This window comes from Alosa alosa, chromosome 23, assembly GCF_017589495.1.
Source record: "Alosa alosa isolate M-15738 ecotype Scorff River chromosome 23, AALO_Geno_1.1, whole genome shotgun sequence".
NCBI classification, from domain to species: domain Eukaryota; kingdom Metazoa; phylum Chordata; class Actinopteri; order Clupeiformes; family Clupeidae; genus Alosa; species Alosa alosa.
The window spans coordinates 9,640,193-9,663,847 of record NC_063211.1 but is presented as its reverse complement, the minus strand read 5'-3'; the positions used below and the strand labels follow the sequence as shown (position 1 = coordinate 9,663,847).

General features: G+C 40.4%; 1 protein-coding gene across 2 annotated transcripts; it reads right to left on the bottom strand.

The window, feature by feature from the left end:
- Positions 1-304: 304 nt before the first annotated feature.
- Positions 305-17,686, bottom strand: prodha (proline dehydrogenase (oxidase) 1a). 2 transcript variants are annotated; one of them, XM_048234559.1, is made up of 15 exons: positions 17,232-17,685; positions 16,519-16,727; positions 9,568-9,602; positions 9,349-9,390; positions 8,450-8,599; positions 7,603-7,667; positions 6,757-6,873; positions 6,399-6,478; positions 6,161-6,242; positions 5,620-5,712; positions 3,479-3,625; positions 2,723-2,898; positions 2,344-2,442; positions 2,061-2,149; positions 305-1,829 (listed from the first exon to the last, which is right to left on the bottom strand). In XM_048234559.1, exons 1-15 carry the CDS (start codon positions 17,574-17,576, stop codon positions 1,639-1,641), a joined length of 1,920 nt encoding a protein of 639 aa, XP_048090516.1. In that variant the 5' UTR covers positions 17,577-17,685; the 3' UTR covers positions 305-1,638. The 2 variants fall into 2 exon arrangements, with proteins under 2 accessions (XP_048090516.1, XP_048090517.1); XM_048234560.1 differs by lacking the exon at positions 9,349-9,390 and having other exon boundaries at positions 17,232-17,686.
- Between the last annotated feature and the right edge of the window lie 5,969 nt (positions 17,687-23,655).

Below are 23,655 nucleotides of genomic sequence, written 5' to 3'. Positions count from 1 at the left end.
AATTTGACGATACTGCCACACACCCAGGACTGTATGCTCCTCTTAATTTCCCCACTCTGTGATGTACAGCTTCCCTTATGTTTAGTGCATTTAATTTAATTGCCCCACACCTCTGGGTGCAATAGGTAGCAGGTGTGACTTCGGTGTGGCAGGAGTTGTTTCCCACGTTGGCTGACATTACACATGCGTAACGTACACATTGGCTACAAAACACTATACTACAGGTAGGCCTATCATTAAGTTATTTTAAATTTAAAATAATAATAAAAAAAACACTAAAGTACAGCAGACAGGACAAACAAAATGTTTAATATTTTTCATTTATTTGTGTTCTGTAAGATTGGCAAAACAACAAAATGATTATCTTTATAACTATTACACAGTTCACAGCTGTACCCTTACATTTCTTTGAACATTTAAAATGAAATTAAAAGTAAATTAGGCACTAGACCGTCTCTCAAAGCCCAATTACTATAACCTTTTCACAAGTACAGAAAAAACACAAGCAGACAAAAATTGACATTAAAATGCAATATTCACAAGCAGAAACAGCAGCAATCAGAAAATCCCATGATTTATAAAATGGCTAAACCCTGTAGCACTACACAACCGTTGAAGTAGAGAATCCAGGAACAAGCTCAATGTTGTGCAGTTTACACCAAAGATTCTATGGTTCTATGGTATTCTATGGATCTTTGGTTTACACTATACAGTACTAGCAAAGATCCTTGATTACTAGCTCCGCTTTAACCCTCTCTGGTGCTAGTGTATTTTACACTATTTGCTCCATAATTCTTTATGGATCATTCACACCCATGAAAGCAAAAATCATACCACAACACACATTCATGGTACCAGATTCTCTGACCTGTCAAACCAGCAAAGAAACTATTATTTAAATATTAAATACAATCCAAAAATAATATTTATGTGTGATCAAGTACGACACACATTCTACACTAGAAATGATCAGAAGGCAATATATACAAAAATGAATGCTACAGTAGCAAAGGTTTTTTTAAGGAATGTTTGGGAGACTGTTAGGTCCATTCCCTTAGAAACCCACTAAAGCATAACACATGATCTTGTGCATATACACGAGGAAAGTAGTTTACACCAGTAAGGTCATTTGTGGTTTTTCAAATCATAACAGTTACAGTTCATAACAGTTGTCGCATGGATATAAAAGCATGTAAGTTTAACGGATGCCAGCTAGCTTAGCTGTGCGTGTGGAACATTGGTAAACCTCATTCCCCGACGTCTCAAGAGTATTGCCGACATGAAAGCTAGTAGCCAGGGCTTTTGGCTCGATAGGGTGCTCGACTCCTGATCCGTGGTGCTGCCGTTTCGCGGGTTCAAGTCTGGCTGTGTGCAGGACTGAACCGCGCTGGTTCAACACAACGCAGGTTACATACATTTATGTCCAAACAACCTACCCTGTCTACTGTCTACACCCGTCTACCCGTCTATTACTGTAGTTATTTACACCTCCTTTTTTCTACTCCTCCTCCCTCTACTTTCTTGTGCATCATCAACTTAATGTTTCACTCGTTCACTTCTTTCTGCATTCCTTTGTCCCTCGTTCTCCACCTCTGTGCTTTGTGCCTTAAGTCCTTCTAAAGAACCAGGGTTTCCTCTTCAGTAGGTGGGCTGGTAGCGGATCTGACCGCTGACCAATCGCCGCTTGAGTTCTTTCCACAGCAGGTTGCGCTCGCGCTGGGAGCCCTTCATGAAGCCGCGGTTCTCCAGCGCACGCCGCGACAGGTAGGGGATGACCTCGTTCACCGGTCCGTAAGGCACATATTTGTACACAGGGAATCCAGCCTGACCTGTAGTCACATAGGGGCCAGACAGAAAAACAAAATCAAACACATGCTCACCGACACAGACACACACAGTTAGGCATTTCATTTTGGCAAGGGCCATGTGATTAGCAATATCTGAATGTGATCTGGGACAAATTATTATAAGTGGGACATGGTATCGCCTGCCATTTACATCAGCTTCAGTGACTGGAAGTTCCCAGCAATAACCAGTCCGTCCCAGCCCACACCACTCACCCAGGGGGAAGCTGACTTGGTCACACATCCCCAGCAGCTGGCCGAAGTACACTTTGTTTTCCTGTGGCAAGAGGCCCATCTGGTTCATCCTATGGGGGTGGGAAAACAGAGGAGCTTCGAGATTACAAGAGTTACAGAGAGAGAGAGAGAGAGTTACAGAGTGCATCAGAGACATACAGGTCCATGCAGTGACCCGTTGCGGGAGAGGACCACAGACAGTGGAAAAGCACAGTACTGATGAAAGGGGGTATGTGTTTCGTATTTGGCAATAAGAGGTGCATACTTTTCAAGAGTAAACTTCACGGTGTCTTCGTTGTGTGATGCAACCATGATGTTGGCATTCCTGTAGAGATCAATCTCTTCCAGCAAGAACTCCAGGCACCTGACGTAAGATGAGATAGAACCTGTTTAGTCCAGTGGTTTCACCAACCTATCACAAGCTAAAAACCGTTACAAGCACATTCCCTACACCATTATTCATTTATATCAATTTTTACGGTTTAACTGTATTCCACATCAGTCTAAATATAAACTAATGTCTGCTTTTTATGACTTTATGGCTGTTGCCATCAAAGAAAACTGTACACGGCTGCACATTATCAAACCTTTAATATACTGGCTTATAACCACACAAGCAGAGTGCAGGTAGTGGAAACCCTTACTTGTGGTACATCCTGTTGGTGGCTTCATAGTCTGGGTTTATGGGGTCCTCGTAGCCAATTTCAGCAGCTCTGGTCCGCTCCTGGTACATGTAGGCCCCACGCACAAGCTTGGCCCCAAAGTACCAGCCTTCACGGCGGGAGAGCTCCACGTCCACCGATACGTTATCATAGGCCTCCTGTGTCGGGGGGAAAAGAGGACAGCCTGTCAGCCGGCGACTTAGCCTCAGGAACTTTGCCTACCCCTGATAAGAAACAATTTTACAAGGCTTATCACAAGACTTTTTTTCCTATTTTCCTTGTTTGTTCTACTTCACCTGACCAAATCACCTCATAATTGTCTAGACTCTAGTGCATATAACTGCATATATCATGGTATTACACAGTTGCCCAATTGCTATGGAGTCAAGCAAGTTTATGTGGTGCTTTTACAGTATGTAATATACAACCGAATGATAAGGTAAACCTTCCACTAGGTTTAAAGAGTCATTCATTCACTTTGGAAAGTTTCAAGTCATGCAACACATGACATGAAATGAATACAATGGTAATTCTTTATCAAAATAAGTCAATGACCTCCCAAACCTGATGCAAAACAAGCATGACCATTTTAATAGGGCTCATTTTCTTTTACACTAAGGTCAACTCTAAACTAGCTTATCACGTGAGCATGAAATAATGAAAGCCGGGATAACTGTGGGGTAAACAACCTCACTCTGGGGTAAACAACCTGCCATAAGAGAGGCAAACTGGACTCACCTTCAGGTAGCACTGATAGGTGTTGAAGATGATGGGTTTCTCCCGGTTAAATTTCCTCTGCATCTCCAGGGTCAGGCGGCTGATGGCAGGCTGGAAATAGGTTTGCTCGGCATCCACCATGAGTCTCACGCCATGTTCCATTGCATGCTGGGAAGGAAGACACACAGGAAGTAATGTGCGTGTCTGCACATGCCTGGTATACTGTAATATTCATGATAGACATACTAATTATGGTACTCTTCACTAACAGAAACACATAATCTGTGTACATTTGTTTTATAGACGAATGAGTAACTGCACAAATATATATTTTTTAAATTCCAGAGAATCCTAACATTAACTTTAAGATTTGTACTGTAAGGGAACTTGACAAAACTTCTACCACCTTCAGATCTCCACACCAACCAATCTTCAAATGTAGATTATTTAGACCCTATACTGCTCTACCGCTACAAAGCTCTGCCAACATCACACGTATAAAGTCTACTAATTTGACTCATTGCTAAACCAGAACACTGGAGATAATCCATGAATAAAATGGAGTTTCCTCAAAGCTGACCATGTTCTAGTTTTTGCATCATTACAAATTACAAGTTCATTCCCACATGCCAGTGGATTTCCAAAGATGTTGCACAACAGATGTTTACGCATTTCATGATCTCCCTTTTCAGCCATAATTAAAATACTGGAAGTGCCTGAAACATCTCACTCAATATGGTAGAAAAACGTGCTGCTCAACATTCTTTCCCTGACTGTTTCCCTCTATCCACTAATTCCTAGACCAGAATGTTCCTGACCAGTAGATATTATGTTGTTTGTTGGCCTAATGGCTGGAGGGGTTGAGGGGTAGAGCATTCTGGATTGATGCCACCCTTCCAGATCACAAAGCAATCTGTTCCGAAGGCACTCAATGTGCCCAACACTGCAGCACTGTTTGGGGTTGCCATGCAGTGCCAAGCTAAAAAGGCTTGCTTTAGAGATAAAAGGCTAACAAACTCACTGATTCATGGCAAATGCGTTGCTAGTGACATCCGGACTCCTTGATGATAATATTTGATTTTTTTTTATTATTTTTTTTTATATGCCACAAACTATAAACACACACATACAGTACTGCTGATCTCAGTGGAAAAACTATTGGAAAAAATTTGAACTAACATTGACATGATGTAAACATAAGAGATTAAAACATGACGGCTAATGTTAAAGGGATACCAGGCAAGCCTGATGCTTTTTCCTCTATGAAACTCCCCCTAGCGTCTGTACGTGTCGATACGTGCGCGAGCCCTCGCTCGGTCTGAAGCTCTTTTTCCTTTTCTTTGTATCTTCCGTCAAGGGTTTTCAACTACTTCTTCGCCGGCTTTGCCATTATACACACGTTTGCAACAATCGCTAGCATTTCGTTAGCCTGCCTCTGTGCTGTGGATGCAGGATGTAAACTGATCCTGTTCTCGCGATGTCTGAGACTTTGTGAGACTGAAGGTCGGCGGGTACGATACACTACACTTGCAAGGGGGATATTCTTCCTACAGGCAGTAGGGACGGGCGAGAGAGTCTTCATTCGCCCTGTAATGAGTCATTTAACCATATACCAACTTACGAAGATGATAAATTAACACGAAAACATTGCCTGGTGTCCCTTTAAAGTCTGAGATGTGCAGCAAAAGAGTTATTGTGTGCACATCCCACCTTCTGGCAGGTGCAGGACAAAAGAAAAACTTAAATGAACTCAAATGAAAAGATATAATGTCCGCAACACTGCTTATGACTCCCATATATTTAAAATACAAAGAGCAACGTTTCGACCCTGCTGGGTCTTCTTCAGGCAAAAAAATTAAAATAAAAATCTTTTCGAAGTCTGAGATGTGCACATATGTTTGGCGTGTGATGAGATGAACAGCCCAAATAAGAAAAAAGTGACATCACGTTGACAATGACAATGTGACTACTGTTGGGTGTACTGTATGTACAGTATATGTTTTGTAAGTGGAAACTAGAAGAATCTTGTTCTTGTATCGTCTTGTTCACTCGGAACGGAGCCTGCAGGTTTGCAAGATTAGCAAAGAACAGCCTCACCAAGTGAGAACCTGCCATGCATGTCCCTGAGGGTGCATGAGTGGGTAAGTGGTCTAGTGGTTTACCTTGGCCAGCACGTCCATCCTCTGCAACATCCTCTTCATCTGTTTCTCCTCCTCCTCAGTGAATTTGTCCAGCAGGGGTTCCAGGTGACCGTTCTAGAAAAAAAGAAATCTTAATAGTTTTCTCATATTATGGGGCAGCCGTGGCCTACTGGTTAGCGCTTCGGACTTCGTGCCGGAGGGTTGGTGGTTCGAACCCCCTTGTGCAAAGCACCTAACCCCTCACTGCTCCCCGAGCGCCGCTGTTGTTGCAGGCAGCTCACTGCGCCGGGATTAGTGTGTGCTTCACCTCACTGTGTGTTCACTGTGTGCTGAATGGGTTTCACTAATTCACAGATTTGGATAAATGCAGAGACCAAATTTCCCTCACCGGATCAAGAGTATATATACTTATACTATACTTATTTTACATATCTATTGCTCATACAAGACACACAAAAGTCAGTTGCAATTGTTTATGTGTATATACAGTATTTACGAGTTTTCTGTTGATCAGTATGGGGTGGATATGATATGCAGATGTTTTTTTACTTGTGAAACTTACCTCAATATTTGGAATCACAAGCAGATTTGAGATCTTGGTCCTGTCATTGATCAGACTGTTCCAATCAAGGAGGTCAATAGTTCTTTAGGAAAGAGAATAAAATTAACATGGCATCCTTTTCCATGCACACCTGTACACATCTTCATACAATAGCCTATAAAAAATATTTGTAAAATATGTTATGCCATCTGAAGACATGCTGGGTGTCAAAATTATACTAAAAGTTCAAGAGTAATACCCTGATGATCCAAGCTTTTCTCCAGTCAGCCAAGACTCAATGTCAGACTTTGTCCCAACACCAAGCTGAGTCAAACTGTCCTGTGGGGGAAAGTCAGAATTGACAAATGAAATATAATTTTATATACCAGTATGTTAGTTACAGAACATTCCACCAATAATAAACATATCTTTTTTATTTAATCGCTCTTTGGTTTCACAGATTGCGTCCAAAGCTAACATTTGAGCTTGGCAAAATGTTGTTCAAAAGACATTTGACTCTTGTGTAAAGTACAGTTTGTACAGTATGCTCATTTTTTCACTTTCTGTAACATCTAACACCCAGTAATTACAATGTCTGAATAGACTTCACAGCATACCTGCAGTTGCTCCAGCTCGAGTTTCTGCTCCAGAGCAGCCATGCCGTCCTTCCCCTGCTGCGCAGCCAGGAAGTTGAAGAAACGCCGCCATTTCACCAGAACCTCGGAGAACTGGAGCTGATGGAGGGGAAACACAGCCAGAGAACTCTTAGTACTCCTTACGGAGTTGCAGTTTGTAAAGATATATATATATATATATATATATATATATATATATATATATATATATATATATATATATATATATATATATATATATATATATATATATATGGCGGTGGGTGGTTGGTGGTAGTGTAGTGGTTAAGGAGCTGGGCTGGCGTGCAGTAGCCTGAAAGTTATCGGATCAATTCCCAGCTTCAACCTTTCTGCCCTTGAGCAAGGCACTTAACCCGAAGTTGCTCCCGGGACACTGTTATCCCTTGTAATATAGCTGACATATTTAGGTCACTTTGGTCAAGAAGTGTCTGTTAAATGTAATGTAATGTAATGTAATATATTTATTTATTTAAAGGTTATTATTTATTTATTATTTTTTCTTTATTAATTTAGGCCATATGACTAATATAAATGATTCATTATTCTGTTAATGTAATGTCTATTGATGTCCCTGTAAGTCACTTTGGACAAAAGCGTCGATGAAACATAAACATGAACACAAACTCAGTGTTGACAAATCAATCGACCTCAGAGAACCAAACCCTGGTGCCCCTGTGTCAGGGACGGAGTGGTGTGAAACATTTGGTGGCACGGTAGTATTTTAATCATTAACAATGTCTGGGGCCAGTTCTTAATGGAACAGCTATCATCTCTGAATGACTACAAGGAGGCGCGGCACACACACACCAGAAACTGTGGACGGCCCAGGGCAGTCATCTTGATCGCAGAGAATCCGTCCACTGCAGCACCCCCTATGAGCACAGTCAGGAGTTTAGTGAAACAGTTACATGGAGATGTCTGCTACAGAGGAAGAGCCCACACAATAGACAAGAAATTAACAGGAAACTGTGAGGAAACTGCAAATGATCACCTCAGCGTTATTACCTCAACAGTTTTACCACTCATTAACCTCTAAAGCCAATTCACACCAAAGATTCGCGACAAGACGAAACTGTTGTAGCGGTTTGAATTAAACAGACATTGCTGCCAGCTGTTGCAAGTCGTTGCAAAAGATTCATCATGTCAGATCGCAGTTTTAAGGTTTTAGAATGCGTTTACCTCAGAGCGAGTATGACGTGTTGTCATTCAGTCGGTCCAGCAGAAACGTTTCAACGTTTTTGTCAACAGAGAGGCAGAGAAAAACTTATTAACCCGGTGTTGAAAAAGACTGTTGTCTGCACAACAATGCTATGCTAATAAAGCTACAAAAACAAACACAAATTTACGGTTAGTTCATATCTGGCTAAAACGAGTGGTGTAACAAAGGTGTTCTAAAAATGTTGGTGATGTTGCGAGTTGTTGCACTGATATGAATCCCCATTTTTTTAAATGTATGTTGCAGCAAGTTGCTGGTTTATAGAGTGTTGTAGCTCGTGTCGTCGTGAATCTTTGGTGTAAATTGGCCTTAAGAAGAGGCAGAACCCTCTGTTGGTTGGATACTTTACAACTCCGTAAATATGAGCCAACAATAGCAATCAACTATTAAGGCTTGGTCTGTGCTTTCTCTCAGCAGCAGAGCAGCAGACAGACCCACCAGAGGCTCTGATGCAGTTTAGGAAGGTCTCCATGTGCTGGTCACACTTGGCCTCGTCAGCGTAGAAGTATGTGCGGGCGCTGATCACCCCTCCACGGCGGTCCCCAAACCGGCGGTGAGCTTTGTACTTCTTCTCCCTGTGATCCTTGCCTGAAAAATGGTACATCGCTTGGTTACAAATCATCTGACATAAACTACCTGAAAAACAACAGTTGACCTTAAAACATATACCTAATACCGAAAAATACCCTGGACACATGTTTTACCTGTAAAAAAAATGATAAGCCTAAAATATATTGGACCAAATCTGGTAGATAATAAGAAGTAAAATTACTTGTAGCAGTTTGCCCTTCCTTGAGTTTGCTTTAACTGGGGGACTAAATGACTTAATATACATTTTATTTATTTTTTGAAAAGTGCATTTAAAAGAACACAGACCTTCAAATGCTATGTATACAATAACCTTTAGTGACACTGAACTTTCCACAAGCACATAGCTACATAACGAGCATAAGAACTTCAATACCACGTGAGTTAAAAGTTCAGATGGGAAACAAGGTTAATCAAGGTAAAAGTGTCCAACAGCCAACAAGACACCAGTGGAAAGAAGGGAATGCTGAGCCCTCACACCATGGTACAAAACCTCAATCCAGATCTAACCAGATCCAACAGCCCTTCACCCCCAACCCCATCCCCCACACCCCTGCCAAAGTGTCGAAACCTAAATGCATCTATTTCAATCCCTGGATGGCTGCCTATACATCTCATGAATAAGCAATGGACCCCTGCTACATTCAACACCTGTAGCAGCCATCCTGGATTGACTGACACAATGAGGTCACACACAGACTTTTCCCTTCACCAAAGATATAGCAAAAGATTCATGAAAATTACAATACAGTCATCGTTGAGGGTCACTGTGTGCAGAGGAGATGATGCTGCTACAAAGAAAATGATTGGATGATATGTCAAAACTAAGTGGGTCAGGGAAGTTTTCAGGCTGAAATCTGTACTGTGCTGCTGTGCTTCTGGTAATAGGGCTGATCCCTTGGGGATCAATAAAGTATCTATCTATCTATCTATCTATCTATCTATCTATCTTCTAAAAGAAGACATACCTGGACTCTCTTTCTCTGCTGCAGACACACAGGCACTGAAAGGATAAAAAAAATGGCCATATTATGATTCTTATTTTAGAAAATCAAAGAATAATGTCTCATTTAAGAAGAAACATTTTTAAACTTTAAGACAAACAACAGAAAGCATTAAAGTCCTACATGTTATTAAATAAAAATGTTTATGTTGAATTATTAACTCATTACTAATTATTATCTTTAACACCAACATTTGTTTTAAATGTGTAATGATCACCACTGTGAATCACAATGTGATGAAATGCTGCAGTATGTGGTCAGGGTGAGCAAGTCCCGCCACGATGACCCCTCTGTGACGTAAATAACACCCAAGTCACCCGAGATGCTTGGCAAGCATGCACGTTGCACAAACTCAATGTGTGCGCACAGGCATTCTGGTTGCGTCTGGTCACAGTGGCCTTTTCAGATTCACGTGGGGTTGACACATGTCTCATGGTAAGGGTGATGAAGACCAAGACCTGTGATGAAGACCAAGACCTGTGGTTGTGTGTTGCATGCTAAATTAAAGTTTAGGGCGTGATGGGAATCGTTGATTGTGAAAGTAGGCCAAAGCTCCTGAATTTAGAGTTCATAGTTTAGAGATCTGTGATTGGTTATCTTAGTTCCCAGGAGCTATGGTCTGCATTTTGTTGTTCAATATTATTGAAGCTCATTCAAACAATTAAATAAGGTAATAAATATCCTTCCCAATTTCTTATCTGCCGCTTAACTCATTGAGTGCCAAAAACGTAATATTACGTTTTAGCTTTTAATTACGAAACTAGACACTCCAACACACCTTATATTTGATTTTGGGAACTCTGTGATGAATGGAAATGAAATATCTGGCGAAAAACTCATGAAAACGCACAATCTGGACATTTTATCATAACTTCGGTTGCGCTTTGGGTCGAATCAGTGGCGCATGCGTCAGGTCAAAACCAGGCCATTTCCGTGGGTCTATCACTAGGTGGCAGTCTCGCCAGGTCTCGCTGATCACTTCCCCGAAAGTTTACACAAGTAAGTAACAGGCAACACTTCATATTTCATGAAAGACGTTATATCTCCATTTCTAAAAAAAAACAAAAAAAAAAAAACAGCGATTTTGATGAAAACTAGCCACTGTTTAGCTTGGGATTTCTCAGGAACAGAGGTGTAGAAATACCGCGGTTTGCACCCACCGAGCTTAAAGTCTCACCTTTTAATCAAGCTATTGGATGTGTTCATAGCTATAACACAGAATATGCTGTGGCTGTACAAAAATCAACAATGGTCTACAGTGCTTCCCCTACAGTGTATTTAACAGCGGCGCAGCGCCGCCGCTGGATTTTCAGCGCCGCTGCAACATAATATCACGAGATTCACTTAACACACTGTAAAAGCACAACGGCCAACGTCATCTCGAAATTGTTTTCTGAAAGTCTTGAGTAAGTTAAGTGCATCAAATCCGCACTTAGCCTCTCATTATTCAGGACATATATGCGGCATGATGTGTCAGGTGATTACAAGCCCAAAGACAAGTCTGCAGCCCATATGGCTAGCCTACGTTCTGAACACGGTTACATTGTTTAGCTATCCGACTGATGGGGTCTTGCTCCGCCACAGTGTAGCCTATGGTGTCATCGTTCACTTGTAGGTTACACAATAAATAGCCTACTTATAGGCCTGGTGACAATAAAAATGATATTAGTTATATTTCATCCGAAGCTGTTTGTATGCAGTGAATTAAACTTGTAGCCTATGCCATATGTTAAGCTTGAGCAATTCCTCTGATCCAAAGCCTGCTTTGACACATTGACACTAATGTGAAACATGCATCCTCCTCTCTAGCCTACATCAAATAAAAAACCAATTCATGATTACGAAATGAATTTAACATGGGGAAAAAAAGTTTGTTGCGATTTAGCCTACTGTTGTGATCGCGGTTCTTTCTGCTGATTGGATTTCGTCCGTGTCGTCAACTCAGAACTCTTGCTCCGGCTGACAATTTTATCCAGAGAGCTGATTTCCCAAAGATGAGCCTCCATCAACATTCAACGACAAATTATTAAAACGTAAGTAATGCAATAGAGTAAACCAATGTGCTACAAGGTGTATGGTCTTAACGTTAATTGTAGCCTAGACTTGTAACGTTAGCGTGGGGCTACATGTAATGTTTGCATGGGAAAGCTAAGGCGAACACAGTCTAGGCCTGTTTAAACTTTCTGATAGTTAAAGGAAATATGAGCATATGTTGGTATATACGTATAGCCTAAATTCTGTCCACTTAGCTATAATAGGCTATCACAAACAGACCTTTTCTCGTTTGCGGCATTAGACATAGGAGCCTACATTCTCTTATCAGAAAAGGCGTGTTCTCATAACTTCAGCGTTCTCTTGACGGTGAGAATGACGGTCGCACTTCAATCAAGTAGCCTAGGTCCTTTTCGAGTTAATTGTGAGTGAGTTGTATGGTAACTGTGGGAGTGATGTAGAAGAAAAGTGAGTATTTACTTTTTTATTTATCGTGGGTTTGTTGTTTTGGGACTGAGAAATAGACTACAAGGAGAGCATCTGGCTACGTGCATGCGTGTCAGCATTAATGGCCCCCCAACAATTCAATTCAATTACCAAAGAGCCTTAGAGAAAAAGCCCAGAAAAAATAAGTGCTCGCAGATTGGGTGTGGCCTTTGCCATTAAGACAAATTTAAATAAATTGTAAATTTATATCTTTTTCTGGGTTGTGCCATTTCATTTTTCTTCTATCATTTTTAACCAATAATGTAAAAGAAAGCTGAAAATGTCCACAAAAGAAACACGAAGGTATGATATAAAAAAAAGTAATAGCACCGCTGCTGGAAAAAAATTCTAGGGGAAACACTGGTCTAGATTGCTGGCATTCTAGGACAAAGCTCCCGAAAACAGCTTGGCATTCAATGAGTTAAGTAAAAGGAAACATATTTTTATTTATTTGTGTGACCACAGAACTTGAGCCTGGAGTAGACATTATTTATTTTTTGCATTAGTCATTTCGTTTGCACAAAGCGTGGGCCCCTTATTTGGAGTTGATGAGCACATGGTGTAGGGGTGCGTGAGTATGTACAGGGTGCTAGATGAACTCGACTTCAATTACTGGAACACTTCAGGGAATTAGAAGTCACAGAAACCTGAGCATGGATGGGGAAGCTCCTCGGCAAACAAAACTAACAGTTCAGCAGTATCATCACAGACTGCTGCTTTCTATACTAATAATAATCATGCAGCCTACGCCTTTTCTTCAATAACATACTGCTCACTGTACAGTGATAAGTCATTACATGACCTACCACATGGTAATAGTCCAGAATGCCTTGGATGATTTTCTCCTCTTCACTTTTCAAAGGCTTCACTTTTCAACATTCTTGAGTCAGTTTCTTATGCAACCATTGGTTTGGGTTCGTGTGAGAGGGTCCCCATAACTCATACCATATGTTCCGCCATAACATCAAGGCCTAAGTCATAAGCTTGTATCAAACCCACCTAAATCCACACTGTTATTCCAGTATGTCACAATCTTTACATTACATTTAGCAGACACTTCTTGACCAAAGTGACTTACATATGTCAGCTATATTACAAGGGATTACATTGTCCCCGGAGCAACTTGGGGTTAAGTGCCTTGCTCAAGGGCACAACGGTGGAAGCCGGGAATTGAACCGACAACTTTCAGGCTACTGCACGCTAGCCCAGCTCCTTAACCACTACACTACCACCGCCCACAATCTTCTACCATTCAATTAAACAAGTCATAAACTAATTTTCTGTTTATGCCCAAAATTACAGACTGGAATGAAACATTACACAGCAACAGAATATTTGGGAAAATGCTAAAGTCCTGAATACACACTGAAAACCATCAAGACAAAGATAACCTCCGTCAGTTATATTGTCTTTAACACCAGATAAGCGTAATTATCGCAGCTCCGTGCTACCAGAGAAATTAAAGCACGAACTATCAGTTGCTTAGTTAAATGACCAAAGCCGGAGTGTTAAATACTTGGATACATCAGCAGAGGCTGGCGGCTAATATGATCATCAAATTAACACATGCTTAAGAAAAAAAAACATTATGCCTACATGGCATTTAACAAACAAAAATATTTTAGTCTGTAATAGACTACTTTGCACAGAAAGTCCCTTTAATGTTTCTGTCTCTAAATTAAACTGGATCCTTCCTGGAGCGATGTGAGAGGGACTGAGCTGTTAACAGAAACAGCAGCCTGCAGTTAACCAAAATTTAAGAGAAATCTACCACGCTACACTGGAAAAAAACTATTATAAGGCTATTCACAGTGAACTCTCTGCAAAGATCACCCTGCGTGCAGCTTTGACTTGGGCCACTAAGGTCAGGACTTAGCTTGAAAGAGCGTGGAGGAGATCCTAAACAAACATAGCAACTCTCCTTTTTCCCAAAACACCTTATGCAACACTCACACATGCGAGGTGTTACCCAACAGGCTGGCTCTTTCGCTCCAGCTCATGTGAGTACCAGGGGGCCGGCCAAGGAAGGGGGACAGTTGTCCATCCACCTATCAAGACAAAGGAGGCCTTGGCCAAACCGACCAATCAGGAGCGAGCAAAGGCTGAGACTAAAAATACAGCATGGTTTGGTAAGTGCTCAGCATGCCACGGACAGGCAGGCAGCGGAGAGAGTGCGTTGCTAGATTACTCCTGGGTGGAAGCCGGAGCATGTAGACAGATAGATAGATAGCTAGATAGAGATAGATACTTTATTGATCCCCGAGGGGAAATTCAAGATTCACATGTTTTGTGTAGAAGAGGGACACCCCACAATTCCCATTTGGGGGTTTAAAAATCTGGTTTAAAACCACATTCATTAACTATAATAATTGTTTGAGTATTTTACATAATAGTGCCCTGGAGGTTTTTCCAACCAAATTACCATGACAACGTGACGTAAATAACAGGCAGTTTAACAACACGTTTGATTTAAATGGTACTAAAGCTCAAACTGCAGCTCCCTCATGTCCTGTTTAACATTCACGTTAGTAAAAGGGACGACACAACCGAGTGCCGTGGTGTTATGGACACGTGACATTAACAGCAGCCACCACATATGGCATGGCATCTCTAGAGCAGTACATGGTTTAAAGAGATGGTATTGAACAGGGACACACCCAACAGAATGGAACAGAACAGAACAGCCATGGCTTAACAATGAAATCATTATTTGGCAACTTTCCCAGAAAACTGCTCAACGAAAAATGTAAACAGAGCTATTGGTGATACTGAGGGATACATACTAGCTGTTAAAAACAATATCTAATCACAATAAGATTATAAGTAATAATAAGTAAGTATATAGTAAGTAATTATATAGATATAATAATAATATTAATAATAATAAAGTGTTTGGCCTTTAAGGCCTGCAGTTTAACACAAATCGATGATCTATTTTGACTGGAAGGTTTGGAAAGCTTAAATGTTTACATCTGACGAGCAAGAACGCCAAGTAACCAAACACCAAGTATCACTCACTCTCACACACACACACACACACACACAATACAAGTAGATTAAATACGGTTAGGTCTACTGTATGTACAGCTATAACATTTAAGCAACACTTCTGGGCATAGGCTTGTGCAATCTGTGGTCGTCAATTCCTACACTCAGGACAATATTTCTGTGTTTCTGTTTCTGTCTGAGTAGTGTGTACAGTATAAGTCTGGATCACATAAGATCCATGTGCTACTGCATAGTTAGCTAAAGACATTTGAGTCCTTCCAAAGGGGGTGGGGCACTTGCAAAACCTGAATGACCATTCTGTTGTAAAGGCTGTGCCGTCTGTGTTCTGCAAATCCTCTGGTTTGGTGCGCATGACTCAAGTGTTTGCACAACATTCACTGGAACTGATAAGAGCCAGCCAGGCACCCATCTTTTTGAATTAGTCAGGACAAAACTACCCTATGATCTGATGTTGGGATTTTTTTTATTTTTTTTTATCAGATGGTCATTGACTTTCTGTGTGCTAGTGTGATTTTATTAGATTAAAAGGCATTAGAATGAAAGTGTATAGATCGGAAATGGGTTCCTGCTGTGGTTAGCCTACTCTTCTTGACTCATGAAGGATATACCGTAAAACTTCAAATAATCGCAGAGTCCCTAAGAGACGCCTGTCTCTTTTAAATGCCTGGCGTGGCTACAGGTTTGGGTTAAAGGCCGGTCTCCAGTAGAGGCCTGGTCTGTTTTTTAGTTTCGGGTTGTATTTAATCTTCTAAAACCAGTCAGATCGTCTGTTTAAAGATTCGCAATGACACAAAACCGTTACAGAAAGGAGGTTACAGCAGTGTGAATTAGATGTTGCACGTCGTTACAAGCCGTCGCAAAGCATGTCTGGTCACAGTTGCAAGGTTTTACAATGTTGCATCAAGTTGCTGCTCATCACGTTGCGAATCTTGGGTGTGATTTGGGCTTAAGTATGGCGCAGACGGCGCACGTTATGATTAGATGGAATTAAATGCAACTGTATTTGACAAAGGACCGATATAGGCTATTTGCTAGTGACAAAATATGAGCTTTCAGTGTGATACGATCTCTTTGTAGATTACTTTAATTAAAATGCGTTTCATCTGTTCTGGCTATGCTATTTGGATCTTACTGTATCTCACTCAATGAACAACATCTCAACACTAAATGAATGATGATCTGTAATTGTCATCAGATAGCCTAGTCATATAGGTAGACATTCAGTGTGTTTAAAATAATTAATTCGATAATATTTTCCGTCTTTGCAGAGGAAAAGTTTTGTGTAAAGGGAATTAAAGGCCTGTCTCATATAGACGCCTGTCTCTAATACTAGCCCGTGCAGTTTGGCGATTTGGGAAAATAAAAGCCCGGGCTATTATTTGGAGTTTTACGGTACATAAACGAACCCATGTTGTGGCGCCAACTTACTCCATTTCCTTTTTCTCTGCCTCTTCCTGAGTGAGGTCTTCCTCCACACTGTAGTCAAGTACTGAGCCAACGCCAAAAGCCTGGTTCTTGCTGATCAGAGGCTTGATGGCATGGTGGTCTTCCCCCGCTACAAACTGGCCATAGAAAGTCATCTTCATCATCTTCTCAAACAGTCGTTGGCCCAGAACTTTCTTGCTGAGGTCCATGAGCTAGACAGATCAAAGAAAAGTGAGGATCCGCACACCGGAGAGAAGTTCTTTTTATTTAGTGACGTTTCCAGCCCTTCGGCGGGTACGATACACTGAACTTGAGAGTTTTCATTCGCCCTGTAATGAGTCATTTAACCATATACCGACTTACGAAGATGAGTAATTAACACGAAAACGTTGCCTGGTGTGCCTTTAAACAGAGCATCGATAGTCTATCATGAGTCCTTCCTGTCTCTACAACACATCAAACAATGTCCTCGTTACATGAATGACATTAAGTACTCGAAACCACATGGGACTTGCATACAAGAACTTAGCTGCCATCTTAGGTGTGCTTGTCATTATTTTGGTCATGAAGAAACGTAGTAGCCTACTTATGCTAAATTATATATTATATTCTGTCCATACACTATATGCATTTTAAAATGAGCTGCATCATAATTTCATTAAGATAGGCCTACGTCATTTTACTTTAGTCGCACCATAATTTCACAATTCACTTACCTCCTTATTTTTGTCCACCAGGAAGTCAATTGTGCACAGCTTAAAGACTAGTAAACTTCTCATGAGTTCTAGAGTGTTTTTGCTCTTGTATGCTTCTTGAGTATTTTCAAAGTCAATTGAAATTTTTGCCTTGCGATTATCTACATTTTTGGTCTGACTGATGAGGTCCACATCGACTGGTCTCTCGACCATAGTGCATGTTTGGTCGACAGAATCATCCGCTTTCAGCTCTTGGCGCTGAGTTGATGCTACTGTTGATCGGAGCCTTTCTTGAGCAAACCTCATTCGCACTAACTTGTCGGAACTGGCTCTAGCAAAAGCCGGGGCAATCTTTGCGTAAGACATGGTTTTCCCTCCAAGTAAATCTTCTTTTTAAAAGTACAAAATCAACCACAAGTCTCGGCTTCCTTCCCCTGAAAGATCACGGATGGATGGGGGCTATATAACAGAGCGCGCATGTTGGAAAAATGCATGTTGGCAAAATATATTCAGCATTCTGAGCACGGATTGGCTGCAATATTCTGACGTCAACCTTATCCTCTCGTTTCTGTATACACGGGTTTCCCGTTTATCAACAAAACTAGATGCGCGCGCAGCCGTGAGGCAGAAGACGCTTGGTGGCCGTCCACAACGTTATAAACTTAAATAGTCAGCTGCTGTAAGCTACAATCGGATTTTTTTGTATACCCCTGTTGTCTCAATGATAATAACATCTCATTTCAGACTATATTTCAAAGTTTGACGTTAATTTGCATTATTAATATAACATCGTATTTTGTCATTTTTGGCGAAGACATGCATTCCGTTCGGGATATTGAACATATTTACGTTCTCTAACCATCGTGATTTCGAATTGGTGCAGTTTTCAGCACAAAAACTAATTTTATTCTTTTGCTCTTTTTTTGCTCTATGCTGTTCTATGGTGCTTTCTGCCTCTTGGTTGCTCACACATGTTTTCATGACGTTGCATAGAAATCCATGTATGGCGCTGGCGTTATCCACATGTAGCCTACTATGTAAATATAACCACATGTACACGACTGACCAACTGGATATATTTAAATATTCTCTCAAATCTCGTCATCTTCTGTATTTCTTGAGTCATATAGCCTAGCCACCGGTCAGACAGAATGTAAAAAGAATGAAGACTGATTGTTTGAAAACTGTTCTGTCTGTCTGATCAGATCAAGTTGGATCTTAAATGAGTTAATTTAGACTAGGCCTACACTAGAGGCAGCAATATAGCATCAAAGTGCGCCATCAGCTTCCAGTTGGCCCCCAACAACAAGTCTCATCTTCCACATCCTCCATCTCTCGAGCCATTGAATCCATGCATACATGTCTTGTCTGCTGGACATGACCTTTAGCCAGATGATGTGGAGGCACTGCGAAAATAAATACTAACAAGCAGAAACAGAGCTCGTCTAAATCAATGATCACTATGTGAGGGGTTTGCTCCTGGGGATTAGCCAACTAATTGAATCTGACACCCCTGTCCCCTATCTGTTCAGTTAGCTTGCTGATTAAAAGTAATAATGTTTGAGGAAAAAGTCAGTGTTTCTAGGCTTTGAAAGAATTGTAGTACGACTACTACTACTACTACTACTACTATACTGCTAGCCTGCTACCAGCCTACTGATAACAATAATGATCAATTTCAGCTATATCAGAGAAACTAAAGCACCTTTATAAACCACTGTCACTGCACCTTTACAGTGATTTATGTTCTCTCAGTCTGATATTGTTGTTAATTTTGTACTTAAACCACACCAAAGTCTTTTAATAGCCAAAGCACTTTATTGAAGTTGGGCATAAAAAGGTGCAACACATTCACACATACTTGATCGTACTAATTTAGTGCAGTAGATCCAAATGTAGGAGACGTCCATATCCACAGCCAGAGCCTTTTTTATCAGTACTGCCTCTGGTAGGCTAGCTGAGAATGGAGGCAAATACCACGTCAGTAACAGTCAAACTGCAGGTGCTCTCTGTTTCATAGTACAGGATGTTCTTGTGTGATATACATGCATGGCAAGCAAGCAAATGGAGAAACTTGACACTGAACTCAATGAGCAGTCAACAAAAGCTGCTTCTCTTTCTTACTTTGTTAAACAAGTGATAACTGTTTCTAAGATAAAAAGCTACCAGATGTCAAGATGGTCTTTGTTAAAATGATGGATTTTCACTTTTGTTCATCAATATAATAAACATCAAGTTGTATTGACCAGAAAAAAGGAAATGCTGAAATGAGTAGTTGCATAACTCCCCTCACTAGATGAATCAACATAATGTAATAACTGACCATTGACAAAGGCCTGCTATCTTATTGGTATTTCCTTAATATAGTAGTTTTACCAACATTTTAAAACTGTTCACTGTTACTTTTTAACTATTGTTTTGCTTTATTTGAAAGTCACTTTGGACAAAAAGCATGCTAAATCACATTACCATAACTACCGGGTTAATTGCAAAAACTGGATAAATGTTGTACTGTAGCTTGATGCATTTCATGTTGCACACTTTGTCCTGCCACTGTCATATTTTTGCCAAACATGTCTGTTCATGTATGCTGAGATCATATCAGTTTGCCTGAATCTGACAATTTATGAAGTATCAAAAGGATTTCAGTTATTTCTGTTCCCAGTATTGAGATGAGTGTTGTGTTGCTCACAACTGTTTCTGAAAGGAAAGCACACACACACACACACACACACACACACACACACACACACACACACACACACATCCATAGAGGTTCTCTTTCCACTGTTATAAAACAAACTATAAAAAACAAGATTATAATTTGGCTCTTTCAAAGCCTTTTCAAAAGAGGCAAGGATACTGGAAGCCAAAGGCTTATGCTGGAGGGATGGGCTATTCTACAAAATCACTTTTGACATTATCACAAAAAATTCCCAGATTCTGCACATAATTTGTAACCTGACTCTCGCCAGATGAATTTCGTTCCGCTTAGCTCCGCCTAGCTTCACTCACATCCATCTGGGACCTCTTCCATTGAGAGTGATTTCTGCACCAGATTGTATGGTACAGCCAATGAGGACGCAGGGTGGGTGTTTCATAGATGTGACATAGCGTAGAAGCGACTGTGAGACTGTTATCAGCGTCACGGGTTGGCTTCGATGTGAGTGGTTGAAGTAGCACGTCAATGGATGACGGACAAGTGGCTTATTCAATCAAATGCAAACATTTTTTGATTAGGCCCAGCCTTCTGAAGCAACACTCCAATGGATTGGTCCCAGATGGATGAGTGGAGCTAGGCGGAATGAAATTCATCTGGCGAGAGTCAGGTTACATAATTTGTGCACTGAAAAGGTTTGTCCTTTGCAGGTCTTAACGTCTCCTAAAGCACCTGAAGATAGAGTAAATACAAGATAAACAGCCACTGAGCTGCTGTTAGAAACAGGAAGCATGAAAAACAGTCATGGTGTTTCGTCCAACCTGTTTAGTCAAGTTTATTTATATAGCGCATTTCATACACAGAGGTCATTCAATGTGCTTTACATAAACAAAACCAAACAATAATAACAAATAAAAGCATAGAAGGGCAATATAGTCAAAGAATAGTTAAAAGGTAAAGATCATAATAAAAAGAAAACATAAAACACAAGGTAAAATAATTTAAAAATAAAGAATAATTAGTGAGCAAAAACAAAGGCAAAAGTAGTAAAAAAAGTAATAAAGTATAAGTATATATACTTTTTTGATCCCGTGAGGGAAATTTGGTCTCTGCATTTAACCCAATCGGTGAATTAGTGAAACACAAACAGCACACAGTGAACACACAGTGAGGTGAAGCACACACTAATCCCGGCGCAGTGAGCTGCCTGCTTCAACGGCGGCGCTTGGGGAGCAGTGAGGGGTTAGGTGCCTTGCTCAAGGGCACTTCAGCCGCGGCCCACTGGTCGGGGCTCGAACCAGCAACCCTCCGGTTACAAGTCCAGAGTGCTAACCAGTGGGCCACGGCTGCCTAAAAGACAAGGTAGAATAATTATCAAGGCAGATTCAGAATTTGTAACTCGGCACAGTTAGCAGAAAGCATCTGAGAACAGTTTGGTCTTAAGTCTAGATTTAAAACTGGCTACAGTTGGGGCCTTTTTGATTTCATCCGAAAGTTGGTTCCACAGCTGAGCCGCATAGCAGCTAAAAGCTGCTTCACCATCCCAGATAGCAAGGTGACATTGATATGATGTTGATTTTCCATCCAAATCATCATTTTGGTTGAGATTGAAATCTCAATGGTAAATAGACATTGAATCAGCATTACGATCCTGACAAAAACCCGACAGTGCATGAATATCGATATCGAAACAACATTGGTTTATAGTTTATGTTGCCATAATCGATAGAGCATCGATACATAGTTCACTAAAAGATATTGAAAAGTCATGGATTTGTGGTTGACTGGGAAATCTTAACGTGGTGATTGAAAAGTAGTGGATTTATAGTTGACCGCGCGACGACGTTTGAACTGTCCAGTTCATTTTCAGCAACAGTTCAGTCAGACCAACGGGGGTGTTCAGCTCTCTGTCAAGTTCACTCCTCCTTAATGGTAAGCAAGCATTTATTTATCAAACGATAATGTTTTATTGTAAAAGTGTACTACATTAAATTCGGTCATGTTTACAGTCTATGTACATCGTACTGTCAGATTTACAAACTGATTCAAATGCTAGGCTAGCTAAATTTACTTGCTGTTGTCAAATTAATGTTTAGGCTAACTTACATTATGGCAGTTCATCATAATGTTAGGTTAACGTTACTCGGCAGTCTGATTTATAATTAGGTTCTACCTTTGTTGTCAGTAAGTTACAGTTTATTATACTCATGATAATAAAATATGAAGTAGTGCTAGGCCTACCGGTAACGTTAGCTTCTAGGCTGTCAAAATTATAGGCTGAAGATGTGCTGCTGGTTTACGTGGAGATTTAGCTAACATTTATGCAACTCCTGGTGATCATATTTTTGTGAGTTTAATAGGCTAACTTTAGCAATACTGATATAAGTCAACTTTAAGTCATATCTGACTAGACTGCTATCATTAACCGTTCATTGGGCAGCAAAAGTGTTAGGACGAACAGAGCTGCCCGAATGGCTGGTGCTGCTAGCAAACACGGCATGTTCAATGAGCTCACCCAGCTTGCGAAACTGAATTATTCTAACACCATCTTCAGCCTGGCATTTTGACAGCAAACTCAACAAACATATAGAATATATATTCTATGATTATTCTAAAGTTTCAATTATAAGTAGCCTTCAGTTGAACATATTTATCTAACACTGTCTATCTCTTTTTCTTCTGTTTCTGTTAGGTGCCACTTCACTCTGCTACTGGATGGTGGAGGGCTAACTGCGAACGGGTGGTCTATGAATGCTATACTACTGAATGGATGGCAGGGAAGCACAACACACGTGAATTTCTAAATGAAGAAGAGTTAATAAATGCACTTGATTTTCAAACTGATAAGTTGTCTGGTTATTTATGCACGATTGTGTAGCCTAAACCAGCCATACTAGGCCTAGTCAAATTTATCCTGGCTGTATATAAAGCAGGATGTGAATTTCCCAATATTTTTCCAGATTAAAAGTGGTTTACTGAGGTTTAATATCAATTGAAATACCATTGAAATCGCATTGATCTTTAGTTTGGTTGTAATTTCAACGTTGTTTCAATATTCATTTTAATTGAAATACCATTGAAATTCTGTTGATCTGTAGTTGGAATTTCAACATTGCTTCAATATTAATAGAGGGTGCAAAATGTTATAGGATCAATGTTTAAGTGCGACGTTGACTCAATGATTTTAACATTGACAAAATAATGTTGATTTAACATAGATTCAATGAGTAATTGCTATCTTAGTTCTAACTGTAGGTTTTACTAGCAGGTTTTTCACCTGGGACCTGAGAGGACGAGAAGGTGTGTACTGCTGAAGCATGTCTGACAAGTATTTAGGTCCTGCTCCATTTACTAATTTATAAACAAGCAATAGTGCTTTAAAGTCAATTCTGTGACTTACTGGAAGCCAGTGCAAGGACTTAAGAATTGGAGTAATGTGGTCAGTTCTTTTAGTTTTTGTTAGGTTAGGTTTAGGTTGTTGTTTACCATCAACTGTCAGATACATCATTTGTCAACGACTTGTTTTTGTCTCTAATTATTCAACAAATTGTGTGCATATAAAATCTTCTATGAATGCATTTCATGTCTCTCTCTCTTTTTCTCTCTCTCTCTCTCTGTGTGTGTGTGTGTAGGCCTATAATAAAAATGAGATGATAACTGATTCTATCTGAAAGCTGTTCAGTGTTAAGTGGCACAGTTTGGTTGCTTTATTGGAGAGCATACCCTAAATATTCATCAATATTGTTAGAGACCCTGACATGAGTACATTGAACACAACACTGAAGA

What these genes read in the sequence shown, in the direction of transcription:
- prodha (XM_048234559.1), bottom strand. Translation starts at nt 17,576, where the DNA reads ATGTCTTACGCAAAGATTGCCCCGGCTTTTGCTAGAGCCAGTTCCGAC. An exon ending in AAACTGCATCAGAGCCTCTG is followed by an intron (nt 7,668 to 8,449) that starts GTGGGTCTGTCT and finishes CTGTGCTCATAG; the next exon opens with GGGGTGCTGCAGTGGACGGA. An exon ending in TCGAGCTGGAGCAACTGCAG is followed by an intron (nt 6,479 to 6,756) that starts GTATGCTGTGAA and finishes TTTCCCCCACAG; the next exon opens with GACAGTTTGACTCAGCTTGG.